The sequence below is a fragment of the Lontra canadensis genome, unplaced genomic scaffold (assembly GCF_010015895.1).
Source record: "Lontra canadensis isolate GAN:19392208 unplaced genomic scaffold, GSC_riverotter_1.0 scaffold23, whole genome shotgun sequence".
Taxonomy (NCBI): Eukaryota; Metazoa; Chordata; class Mammalia; order Carnivora; family Mustelidae; genus Lontra; species Lontra canadensis.
The window spans coordinates 2,370,717-2,384,494 of record NW_022631017.1 but is presented as its reverse complement, the minus strand read 5'-3'; the positions used below and the strand labels follow the sequence as shown (position 1 = coordinate 2,384,494).

General features: G+C 41.9%; 1 protein-coding gene across 1 annotated transcript in view; it reads left to right on the top strand.

The window, feature by feature from the left end:
- Positions 1–7,620: 7,620 nt before the first annotated feature.
- The window catches only part of MEP1A (meprin A subunit alpha), a 36,765-nt gene continuing 30,607 nt past the window's right edge, over positions 7,621–13,778 (top strand). The window contains exons 1-5 of the mRNA XM_032861991.1: positions 7,621–7,689; positions 7,776–7,800; positions 7,889–7,939; positions 12,856–12,896; positions 13,408–13,483. Of these exons, the coding sequence (XP_032717882.1) occupies positions 7,621–7,689; positions 7,776–7,800; positions 7,889–7,939; positions 12,856–12,896; positions 13,408–13,483 (262 nt within the window). The remainder of the gene's footprint in view (positions 7,690–7,775; positions 7,801–7,888; positions 7,940–12,855; positions 12,897–13,407; positions 13,484–13,778) is intronic.

The window sequence follows — 13,778 nt, the reverse complement described above, 5'->3', positions numbered from 1 at the left end:
TTTGTGATTTTTTTTTCTCTTTTTAATGTATTTTAAAATTTTAAATATTAAATACTCCATAATAAGCATGTTATTACAATATAAATATATATTTTTTTCCTGACCCTATAAATGAAAAGGCTGAACTCTCATGAAAAGCTAAACTTAAGGGCCTTGAGGACAAATATGTGAACTATTCTTCTTGGTTTTCTCCTCGGCATCCACCATGGACCCAAGTGCATTTTGATAACTGGGTCAAGGACCACCTGGATGGTTAGTATATTAAGCTGGATTTATGTGCGACTCATGTTCCTTCTCAATGTGTGGAATTATGAAATCAGTCTAAACCAAAAAATAAAATGAATAAAATAAAATAAAAATGAGTAGCATTGAGTATTGCTTTCAGAATTAAGAATAGAACATTTCTGTTTCTTCAGGAAAATATCTGGCAGGAAAGAGATACATCCCTGGATAAGAATCAAGAGCTTTTCTAAACATACAGCCAGACATCAATTGCTTATTTGGTTTTGTGAGCAGGATCCATGGGTCTACCCTCAGCATTTGTCTCTCATCCGGCCAGAGAGGGGACATGGACTTAGTAATCATGTAGGGATGTGTGGTGATTGGGAAAAAGCTTTGGAACATGTTGTTTCCATTTGCTCAGCCATGTAACAGTCCAAATCCGAAGCAGATGGTTGGGTCTTCTCTAAAACATGTGGTCCTAGGACCGCGAAACCCCATCTGAGCCTCAGAAGCTGCCCATCTCACAAGAAGATCAAAATCCAAGCTGTTATAAGACCTGTGAAATCAAATTCATCCTAGGCCTCTGATAGGAGATAGCAGGGTCCTCAGTGTAGAAACAATAACAGTTAAAGTACATCTTTACAAAACATTTGATACATGGGAAAACATTTCTCCATATTTAAAATTCTCTTGACACAGTAAAAAAAAAGAGGCAGAACAAATCTTACCAGCCCCATATTATAAAAGAATGAACCAAAATATAGATTGAGTATTTTGTCCAATGTTGTCTTGTACATTCGTGGAAGAGGTGGGATGTAGATCCCAGAGTTCCTGATTTTTTAAGTCCGTTGTACAGAGATATAATTTACATACAACAACATCTATGAGTTTTGAGCATACAATCCCTTGATTTTTGACAATTCATACAGTTACATAACCACCAACACAGGGTGCAGAATATTTTCAGTACCACACAAGTTTCTCTTTTTCCTTGGTAGCCAGTCTCCTTCTACTCCCATGCTTTGCTCCCTGGCAACTGCCGAACTGGGCTCTATTACTAGAGTTGTGCCTTTTCTGGCATTTGATGTAAGTGGAATCATACAGCATATGCTCTTGTATCTGACTTCGAGAGCTTAGCACGGCACTTTTGAGATTTCTCCATGTTGCTGGGTGTGTCAGTAGTCCAACTGTTTTTTATTGCTTAGTAGTAGTCCACGGTGACAGTATTTTATTTTATTGTGCATCTAATTTATTCTAGTACAAGTCTATTGTGATCTCTGAATACGTCACCATCTGTTCGTCTGCTTACCTTTGATCCATCTTTACTTTGGGATCTACTAACATATTGAGGGATGTTTGACCTCCCTCCCCCATGATGTTCACCTCTGTCTAAGCTCCATGGGGCGAGGAGAGTGCCTGTCTGGTTCATGGCTGTTTCCCTAGTGTGTGACACAATGCCTGGCACAGAGGACATGCTCAGTAAAAAATTTGTGGACAAACGCCTGGATGAACAAATGGATGAATGAACACAGTATGGAAATCCACCTAATCAACTGGGAAGGGAAACCGCCCTGGAAAAAGAACCACATTAAACTCATTTTGATATTTCTCAGGTTTTGGGTGCCATATACAACCTTTCTGAGTTCAGTCTTATAAATGAGAACAATAATTTTTACCTTATGGGTTTGTTATGAGAATTTAATGAAATGGCTTACATAAAGCATCTTATACAGGGCCTGCCATGTGATGAGTGCCTACCAGGTCATTTGGTTACTATCATAATAATTGCTATTATTTAGCTAAGAAGAAAAGGCATTCAAGGTAGGAAACTTTATAGGCAGTTAGCAAACTGCTCTTCCCAGAAATTCAACTGAAAAACCCAAGGGCTGTCTAGCCTTCTTCCTTTCTTATTACGTAGAGTCACTTAGCCCATCCATTCACAGGCCGTCAGTGACTGGCTTCCCTGCTTGCGCATTTGAGCAGAGCTGTCCTCATGTGTGCTTTGCGAAGTGGTTGCCACAGTAGTCTTCCTGTTCTCACCATTGGTGACTAGAAGATGGATCTATGATCTACAAATTTGATTTAGCATGTGACTGTGAGCAGACCTGGCTGCTAATTCAAGAAGACTTCTTCGCTAGTCTACTTTGACTAATGACCCTTAGAGTTTCCAATAACGCCCCAACACAGGCCCTCCTATTACCTTCCCCCTGTGCTAACTCAGACTCCTATTAAGGTGTCAGGCAATACAGTTGGCCCTGACCAGAGCTGCTGGCCACTTGCATGAAAGAATCTGCTGTCCCCAAAACAATTTTGTGGTTTTCAAGGGGAAATGGGATTATAATTCCCATTTGTTTTTTAAGAGGGTTAGCTTTCTTGTTCTCTGGATCAAGTTACACGTGTGACTTCCCATCAGCTTGCTTCCATTAAATGACCTCAAAACTGAATGACTTCTCCCAGAACAAAGAAAAATACCCAAAACAAGGCCCACCCATCCTTTCTCCAACATCATGTCTTTCTGAAGAATTTCATATGTTGGTGCTTGCCTTACCCCAGCCTGTAGTTTTGGCATCATTCTCCACGACTAACACTGTCTCCCTTCTTAAAATGCTTTAGGGTCCAAAAATCCTCAGATGACCAGGAAGGCATTTATAGCTAATAATTAAATGTCCCTTTTGCAATTTAAACTTGACTTCTTTGTACCTTAACTTCGGGGCCAATAACGTTGAAATAAATTTCCAAGGCTAAATGGTCCCACTCTTGTCCAGGTTGCCACATCAGTAGACCCAACTTCTGTGATCCGTAAGTGTCTCACTTGACCAGAAATGCAGCGTAGCCAGTTAGCCAATCCCCAAAGCCCAAGCCAACTCTGGGCTCTATACTTATTTTCTTGTGCCTTGGTCTTTCTAAATAAGGCCAGATATGCCACCCTAGTTGATCATGCCCTGTTTCTGTGTTGCTGCTTCTAATGCTTTGTATAACTTGTTCCTGTCCCCAAATCCACTGGGAATAGCATTCCCCTGCTTATGAGATACAGTGCTCCCCCAGTCTGTGGACTGTTTTCCCTTGAATACAAGATGTCAAATTTATTGCTCAATTGTTTTGGTTTTGGCATTTGACAGTAGAAAACAGTTGGACCTCTTTCTCTTTAGAATAGCATTTCCTTTCAAAGGAAAGCCCATTCCCAACTGTGGCTTCCCCTTTAATCAACAGTTCCCATGTGTTTGGTCTTTCTCCCAGATGCCATCATCAAACTTGGGCAGTGATGACCCTTGTGATTAGCAGAGGTTACAGACATTTTCTAAAATCAGGAGGCAATCCTGTAGCTCTCCACTGAGTCTGTTTTGATGGCAAGTACTCTACGAGGGCTCAGCAAGTGGGAAAAGAATTGGCCAACAATGAAGTAAGCCTCCTGTCTGATTCTTCCCTGAAGCATGAAATATGGGTGACCACGTGCTCTTTAGGTCCCATAAAGAAGGAAAAGCTGAAGGCAAATCCACTGAATGCCCACCTGGGCATGGAGAAGAGCTCATCAGGGATCTCGGTGCCCAGGACTGTAGGAAGTTTCTGCTTGGCTCTCCAGGATAGGCCGCTGGAATTGGTCTTGGTGCGGTGCAAAATGGAGTTGCCTGCAAAGGTGAGTGGGTCTCCATTTCCCACATAGGGTTCACCTTCATACTTGTCAAAAAGTGAGTTTCCAAGCTACGTCCCAAAGAGGATGTTTCTAGAGTTGTTTTCTAGTGGATTTCTGCACTGAAGATCTTTCTAATTCTTAATGTCTTCCATATCCCCACTAGGAAATTGGAGGCTGCTACGATCTTTTGGTTTTCCTATAAAAAAGAAACTGGGGGCAAGCTAACTGCTAAGCGCAATCAGAGTGGAAGCATCTGGTTAACGTCGACTTGCTAGAGCCCTGTTTATCACAGGGAATTCCAGAGATGGTCAGAATGGGAATCATGAGAGTGTTTATTGAATATGCAGATTCCTGGCTCTCAGCCCTGACCTGAATTGGAATTTCCAAATTCCAGGCCCAGGAATCTGTGATTTAACGTACTTTCCGGGGGAGTTTGAAAGACCCTATAGCTTGAGAACTGTTTTCCTATGGGCTGAGTCTTCTTAGTAAATGGTGGAGATGGATGCTATGGAACATGGGGCCTGCATGTTGAAGCTTGGTGGTGGAGGCCTCGCCCCTTCCCCTCCAGCCAGCTGTAGGCAGAGAGAGCTGCCTCTCAGGTGGTATTCTAGAAACATTGCCAGGAGTTGTGTGGCTTTGGGCAGGTTTCTCAATCTTTCTGTGTCAGTTTTTTAACCTTTAAAACAGGCATAATAGTAGTGCCTGCTTCATAGAATTGTTGTGAGGACTAAATGTATAATATGCTTTAAATCCTCCCAACAGTGTCCGGCCCACAGGAAAAACTATGTACACATCCGTTGCTGCCGCTCCTATGTCTGATATAATTGTTATTCCAATCTCCACTGCCTAGGGTGTCTGTCCTCTAAAACCCAGGAATCATGGGTGATTTACCTGTTGGCCCTTGATCTGTTTTTGTAAATAAAGTTTTATTGGAACGCAGCCATGCTCATTCCTTTATGTTATCATCTACGGCTGCTCTCCTGCTGCAACAGTAGAGTTAAATGGTTGCCACAAGGACCACATGACCTACAAAGTTTAAAATACTTAGTCTTTGACACCCTTCAGAAAAAGCTTACCAACTCTTTCTCTAAACGCCTTTGAGCCCCTCTTAAATGTTGATCGCCCAAAGGAACAGCAAAGGCGGTTGTGTCAGAGGTTAACTGATAGTCTGATAGTCTGTTCAGGGCAAGCCCTGTGAGTGAAGCAGAAAGCAGCAAGTGGATGAAGTAGAGGGCAGAGGACATCCCTGAGAAGAGCCTGGAGGGATAGGACTTGGCCAGTCTCAAGAGGGTCCTGGCCTCAGCTTTTATGAGGCTGGAGCCTGCCTGACAACAAGAGAGGGCATTCCTTTCCCACCTGCCAATGGCTTCTCTCTTCCAATCTTCATACCACTTCCTCAACTGGTCAGTTTCTAAAATATCCTCACTGAGATCAAAGCAAACCACTACATCCAATAGCTTCAAAGAAAATGATATTTTACTGTATTTCATCCAGCATGATTAGTAAGTGCCCACCGTGTGCTAGACCCTGGGGCAGGTACAGAAAATAAAACCTGGCCCTGGCCCATGGAGTCCCTAATCTATCTTTGAACTGCAAAGCCATAAACTCTTCAAACCCAGGACTTAAGACTCCAGCCTTGCTCACTGGATACCCTGGGACATAAAGTGCCTAGGATTGCAAATCATTGGTAACTAATTAACACCCAGAGTCAAGATCATAAATGAAAATCACCTGGGGCAGGTTATGTTTGTTGAAGACCTATGATCCCATTAGTGGACGTTTGGCTGAGTAAGAAGTGTGCTGAGCACGGTGTTCTTCTTGCCTGTCTTTTGCCAGAAGGCAGTGTGCATGGACAGAAAGAGCTATATTTGCCCAAACTTTCCTCTGTCTCTTGCACCTGTGTTTTCCTTTGGTTATCTCACTGAATCCTTATACTAATCCCATTAAATAGGCACCACTACCCAATTTACATGAGGAAAGCAGGTGCTCAAAACCGCCCATCTGGTGAGCAGCAGAAGTGAGATTTAAATTCCTGTCCATCTGACTCCAAAGCTGTTGCTATAGTTTATCATTCAGGTAAATTTGGGAAGGAAGATAAAAGCGTATCAGGGGGCAGGGAAAGGTGGAGAGAATTCAACAGCCCCTCGACTGCCTGTTTGAAGAACTAAAGTCTGAGATTAAGCAGGAAGGTACCAAGGCAAGAGTGTTGCCCTTTTCTTTAGAAAACAAAACAGCAAAGTCCTAAACCCCTACTTCCTGGCTCCAGAAAGAACGATATCCATTCTTTCAATTACATTTAAGAACTAAAGGTCTCCTGGGTGTTCCTCCCATATACTTAGAGCCATTTATTCTCATGAAGTTGATGTTCATCAAGTCCGTCCCCAACCATTTTTTAATCATTAAGATAGTATTTGCTGACATAAGCCCTGTTAGGTGTTGGGCAAGTTCAGGTTCTTTTGAAGAACACTGGTGGCTTCCCGTTGGTTGGAGATCGTGGGAGATGGCTCTCTACACCCTCTTACAACCTCACGGTTTGTGGCTATAGTGGAAAGGAAGCCATCGCAGATCTCCTCAGCTGATTCGAGGTGAGCCTCTGGCTGTCATGCCTCCTATTTTATAGCTCAGGAAGCCCCACGTTCTGCCTCGGGAAATGCTTTTCTGACAGAAAGTGCTCTTCTGACCACAGGACTGGCCCATCTGGCTACACAGTAGGTTTGAGGTGGAGACAGGCAGGGCCTGGACCTTGAAGATTGCCCTGATACTGCAGACTCTCATACTTCTTGTGTGCAAGAGTAGGAGGGTGTATAAGTACATGCAGTATCATGCTGGGCAGGCAGGGCCCATAGTGCACACCTCTTTCCAGCCCACATTCAGTAACATGACATTGGTAGCTTGAAATTGACCACAGTGGAGGCCTTTACACCCTGGAAATCAGCAAACACTACATATAAGGGCTTGCTCCCTCTGAGAACTGATTGTTGAACATTTATCTGTGCACGACTGAGTATACCCTATTCTTTTCTTCCAGTATGAATACATTTTTCTAGTTCTTTACTATTAAAAAAAAAATACCACGATGAATATGTTATATGGTACTTTATATACATATGTGTGTATTTCTTTAGGGTATATACCTGGAAGTCGCCTTTTTAACTTATAAACTATGCACATTTCAATTTACAGGATAGCATCAGATGGCTGGTCTACTGGCAGTATGTAAGATTTCCTGTTCCCTCCCATTCTTGTTGACACTTGGTATGGCCAGCCTTCTTCATTTATGCCAATCTGAGTTTGAGGTAGCACTTCATTTGCATTTGAACTGACATTTTTTCTTTTTTATGTCCTTTGACAATCCCCTTAAAATATTCCCATAAAGTGTTTATTCATTCTTTATTGGCCTTAAATACTTTATGGTTATTTTATAGACTATTTTTATTTCTATTGTGAAATGGTTATTTTATCTGTTATACGAGCAGTTTTTGATGCTGTCAAGGAATGTTATTGCTGGTGTGCAGAAACGTTACTGATTTTATATGCTCATCTCAGCATTAACCTTTTTAAAACTTTCCCAGTCTGGGGAGCTTGAGATTTTATGTTAAACTTGATATCTGTCCTTAAAAGGGTCAATGACATTTTCTTTGGTTACTTTTTTTAATGCCACGGTATATATGGGAGGTCAAAGTTTCTAAGATGACAGCCAGGGCAAGGTCCAAAAAGCATTTATCACAAGGTGTCTTTGTCTTTGGCGAGTCTGTTCATTCGCAACAATGGTTTGGATGAAATTCACTTGTGTTCTCTCTTTCATCTTGTTTGTTGCCCACATAGCAGCTGTATCAGTAAGTAGAGTTCTGCTTTTCTGGATATTTAGAAATATTAATTCAAGTATATGTTACATATTTTCTGTATGTTCATTCTCTTCCAGATTAATCATCTCTCTAAAGGAAATGGTAAGAATCAACTGAAATGCATAGAGTGTTTTCTGAACTTTCTTTCGTTCATCAAGATTAATAACAATTTGTTTCCTACTTTTAACAGAACATGATGAAGAGTTTCATGAGCAGAAGGATATTTCAGAAATCAACTTAGGTGGGTTCAATTTTTGCCTTACTAATGCTTTGAAATACTTTTAAATCTTGTGCTACAATTGCTGTAAAGCTCTTACCTTCATGATAGAGTATTGGGTAACTTTAAGGGAGAAATATGTATTGGTACTTCATTAGAATTTGCAGTTTCTGAAAAATGGAAATGTGGAAAGAGAATGATGGTTAGAACAAATTTTCTAGAGGAACTAGTGAGTGTTCCATGGATCTAGAAATGCATCACATGATTTTTGTTTATAAAAATGTTGATTTTCGGGGCACCTGCGTGGCTCCGTGGGTTAAGCCTCTGCCTCGGCTCAGGTCATGATCTCAGGGTCCTGGGATCAAGCCCCACATTGGGCTCTCTGCTCATCAGGGAGCTGCTTCCCCCTCTCTCTGCCTGCCTCTCTGCCTGCTTGTGATTTGTCTCTCTCTCTCTATGTGTCAAATAAATTAAAAAAAAAAAAAGACTACTCAGAAAAAAAAACGTTGATTTTCCTGTTTCTATTTTGAAAAAAAAAAAAAAAAAGAAAAGTGGATGATTATTTCACTTGCTACATATACACATGCATATGTATGTATGTATACATGTGTAATATATGCTAAGGTTATATTTAGTGGAGGGAAGCCCTAGCCCCTCTACTGGTGCATCATATTCATTAACACCTGCTTGCTCAGGACTTAGGGAAGGTTGTAAATGTGTTTCCATTTCAATGTCTTGTCTACAAACATTTTTCTTGAAGAATTCCATCGATCTGCTCCATTACTGAGAGGAGAGAGAAGCTGGGTTATCATCTCTTTTCTCTCTCATCCTGTTTTCAAAATGAGGGAGAAGACTTTACATTCTGGGTATATTTGGTTAGGATTAGCAAGCTGCAAACATAGTCATGATCTTAAAAACCATATGGTCTACAAAAGCTTTATTATCAATTGCATGTTTATTTGTCAAATACTACCATAGAGTAAGGGCTGTTTTCATTCTGCAGGAAGGAAGGGATAGGAATATATACAAGGAATTGTAGTTGAGGTGATCTGCCTAGATGGCAGTGATGGGGCTCACTCCAGGTCTTCTGATTCAACTCAGTGCTATTGGAGGACTACAAAACTGAAAAAATCCATACCTAAGGGTAGAATTTCTTTGACTTTGTCCCATTTACAGGGAAGGCAGGCTCCATGATACATAATTGGAAAATCTTGAAATGGTTTTAAAGAAATAGTTTGGTAAGGTAAATGGGTGAATGGACCCCAAGTCTTCGGCCAGGCTTCAAATGATCTGTTTTTAGTGTCAGGCAATCAAGGCATATATGGATTTGAGAGGATCTGAGAGTTTAAAACTGGGTTGGGATTAGAATGAGAGTTTTCCTGATCTCATCCTTATTTGTCTAGACCAAGTAATTTTTTTTTTTTTTTTTTTACCTTAGAGCCATTGTTAATGCTTCTTCTGCGTTGTGACTCTAATGAAGAAATTTTACTATGTGGGTTTTTTTCTCTTTTTTAGGTCATTCCAATCCAGCTTCCACAATTCTTAGGGTTGGCCATATAGCCAGTTCCTATATCATAAAAACTGTTCAGGGAAAATCAAAGAGAGGGAATTGTTACCTTTTCCTCTTCTTCTCTCCATGCCTCACAATTTAGCCTCTAGCCAAGGACTGTGGCTTTCAGTCTTCATTTCAGTAAAAGCAATTCCCCCCTTCTAGATCCGGAGGCTCAGAACCTCTGAGTCTTATTTTCCTCTCAAGATACACGCCATCTATCAGCAAATGATATTAGATCTAACATCAAATTATATCATGGGTTGTGACTGCTCAGCACTTTCTCTTTTCCTGTTCCTTTCCAAGCCATCTGGTCTGGCCACGTCTGGCAACCTCGTAACTGGTCTTGCCTTTCTGCCCTCACCCCACGCAGGCTATGGCTCAGAGTAGGCAGAGCATTTCTTCTGGTAGGATTCAGGCCATGTCACTTCTCTTATCCAATCTTCCAGTCTTCCATCACTGGCCAGTGCTGACTGACATCTCTTCCAGTGCAGAACAAAGGCCCTAGAACCTTAATTCCCAAGGTGTGTTCCACAGGTCAGTTTCACCTGTACCACCCAAGAGTTTCCTAGAAATACAGAATCTTTGGTCTCATCTCAGCACCTTCATGTTGATGGACCCCAGCTGATTCCCTGTACATTAAAGTTTGAGATGAGCTGACCCTGATCTCACTTCTTACTGCTCTCTCCCCTCTTTACTTGGGCTCTCCAGCCACCCTGATCTCCTAGCTGTTCCTCTACAAAGGTGGTTCTCAGTGTGTCTCTCTCCCCTCCCCACTGGAAGCATCAGCATCACGGGAGACTGGTTAGAAGTGAAAATTCTTGGGCCCTGTCCCAGACTTGCTGACTTGAAAAACCCTGAAGGTGGGGGTCAGCAGTCTGGGTTTAACAAGCTCTCAGGAGATTCTTATGCTAAAGTTTGGAATGTTGCTCTAAGGCTTTCGGGCCTCATTTCTTTTCTCTTCCTCCTCCTCCACCCCTTCCCTCCTCCCCCTCCTCCCCTCTCCCCTCCTCCTCCTTCCCCTCCCTCTCCTCTTCCTCTTCTTCTTTTTTAGATTGTATTTATTTATTTGAGGAAGGGAGAGAGAGAAAAGACACAAAACAAGAGGGAGAGGGAGAAACAGACTCCCTACTGAGATGGATTCCTGGGCTCTGGGATCATGACCTGAGCCAAAGGCAGTCACTTAAAGGAATGAGCCCCCCAGGGGCCCCCTGCCTCATTTCTATTTGCTGTTGCCTTTGCCCTCCGTACTCTTCCTTTATTCCCCATTCCATCAGATTTCTGCTTCAATGCCACCTTCTCCAAGGAACTTCCCTGACCACCCTTTATAAAATATCAAACTCCCTAACTCTCACCACTTTTCTCCTTTACTGTTCTTTTTAAAATTATTATTGCTTGTTACACTATCTGCTACTTAACATTTATTTATTTGTCTCTCCTCCCTTTCCGGTCAAGAATGTCAACTCGTGAAGGCTTTGTTTTATTCTCTGCTATATCCCTAGTATGTAGACCGAAGTCTAGCACATAGTAGGAGCTTAATAAGTATATGCTGCCTGAGCAAACTGGTTAGTGATTCTCCTGAGTCTTCTTTTTAAAAAATTTTTATTCTTTAGGGGCACCTGGGTGGCTCAGTGGGTTAAAGCCTCTGCCTTCGGCTCAGGTCATGATCCTAGGGTCCTGGGATCGATCCCCGCGTTGGCCTCTCTGTTCAGCGGGGAGCCTGCTTCCTCCTCTCTCTCTGCCTGCCTCTTTGCCTACTTGTGATCTCTGTCTGTCAAATAAATAAATAAAATCCTAAAAGAAAATTCTTTTATTCTTTAGAAAGAGAGTGCATATGTACTCTTGCAGGTGAACTGGGGGGTGGGGTGGGCAGAGGGAGAGAGAGCAGGGTCCAGGGACAGGGGTTCTATCCCACAATTCTGAGATTATGACCCAAGCCGAAACAAGAGTCAGATGCCCAACTAACTGACTGAGCCACACAGGCACCCCTCCTGAGGCTTATTTTTAGCGGATATGTACTTCTTTAGGATGTGCTTCCCCCCCCACCAACTGCAGCACTCTCTTACCCTTCCATGACCCCATCTACACTGACCAACCTGGGGGCCAAGGTCTAAATGAGCTTGTTCACGGCACTCTAGAAGAGCCCAGCTATCACCTCCATTCCTAAACCAGGCCTGTGTCAGAAAATGCATGTTTGTTCATGGCAAGCCTGAGCCCGAGTATGGATAGACTAGTATGTATTACTCCTACTGAAAAGACAATTCAAAACCTGTGTCCTAATGCCCATGGGGCATTTGTTTTTGTTTAATTGTGCCATTTTCATGTACATAGGTGAGGTTTATGGAGCTTAAGAAATAAGGGCATGAGCAAAGGGATCATGATACCTTAATTAGTCATTAGCAAGGGAAACCATGATTTCTCCTAAGACCTAAAACCCCAATGATGTCATTTACCATGAATGAGCCATCAGCTTGGCCAAACGGTACCTCTGTTACCACGTGAGGCTGTGGTGATAATTCTTTAGCTAGATTTCCCCACTGTAAATCAGGTGCTGTTCTCAGAATTAAGTGCAATCCCCTGACCTTGTTTGAAGTACTTTGTGATTTACAGGGAAGGTTGTTTGTCAAACATGAGGGATGTCATAAAAAGAGACATTCTTTTAAATGCTCATAAATTTTTCCCACAAGGATCTTCCCTTTTAAGAATTCTATTTGCAAAACACTATGAGGCCAGAATCAAGGAATACCATAAGGGAGAAAGTTTATCATGCTAAGCTCCTGATAGCAGGTATCTGGAGATACAGTTTGAGTGGATCCATCCATATTTGCCTGGTCTTTATTGCAAGGGCATTATCTCGAACTTGGCTTTTAGAGGGTACCATTGTTTTTTCACGGGACAGGGCAAAACCAACCCATTTACTTAGAGTCACAAAGAAGGATGGAACGATAGCAGAAAGGGCACTGGATAGGAGGTCAGGAGTTCTCAAGCCCACTCAACTGCTGATGACCCCTTGCATTACTTCTTGTCTCAAGACTCCCTTGTGCCCCCCTAAAGTACAAGAGGTTTGGAGTCGATGATCAAAAAGATCCCTCCTAACTCACTTCTTACTTTTAAGATTCTTGGACAAGTTTTCTTATTCCAAAATGAAGACAGAGGATGTGGAAATACATGATATTGGTGGGCTATTTACATTTACTCAGAGGGAATTTAGCATTATTTGGAAAAGACGTTGACCAAAGATTAACAATGAAAAGTTTGGAAATGGAAAATATTAATTTTATTATGAGAAATGCATTTAGTAACACTCGTTCAAATATTTCTTTCTTTCTTTCTTTCTTTCTTTCTTTCTTTCTTTCTTTCTTTCTTTCTTTCTTTTTCAATCTGTGTCTAGCTGCGGGCTTGGACCTCTTTCAAGGAGATATCCTCCTGCAGGTGAGTATCTCCCAAGGACACAATTAATATGCCTCAGGACTGGCTGTTTTTTATGACTGGGAGGCTCTGCTGTGTCCAGCCCTGGGCTAGACACTGTGGAGGACAGGAAGGAACCTAATCTATCATCTGTGCCCACAAGGGCTTCCACTTTGGTTGATGATGACAAAAACAGATGGAAAATTAGCAAACAGTACAAAGAATCTATAATTATTACATTACTTGTTCACCCAATTTTCCTAGCAAGTGAAGAATGAGAGAAGGAAATGCACCAATATGTTTAAAGTGGCAATCTCAGTTTTTGGAGATGGCAGATCTTTGAAGTTTTGTTCTTAATGATTTCTCTGAAGTTTCCAAATTGTCTGTGATGAAGTTGTATTGTGGTACAATCAGAATACAAATGCTATTGTTTGAATTGTATGATAGGTTGTTTGTGGTGTGAAAGTTTAGCGAAGACAGAAGCCAAGGGGCTTAGAGGACTCACCTTCCCAGTCATCTTTGTCTTTTTCCACAGAACTCCAGAAATGGCCTGAGAGACCCTAGCACCAGGTGGAAGTTCCCCATTCCTTACATTCTGGCTGACAATCTGGGTAATATTAATTGTTTTAATTAGGAGTTTTGGGCTTTGCTCTTCTACCCCTGCACTCCTCCAGATCATAGGTTTCAGATTGGGAGTAACACCAATGCGTATGGGGGTTTCCAAGCCCTGATAATTCTTTATCCCATGGGATGAAAGGCATGACCTTATATTGACCCAGTGCTACTTAACGAGTCTGACATACAGCGCATCGGATAGTAATTTTAAAAGTTACAGAGTATCAAATAATAAGTTTAAAAGTACAGAACAGGGGCGCCTGGGTGGCTCAGGTCATGATCCCAGGGTCC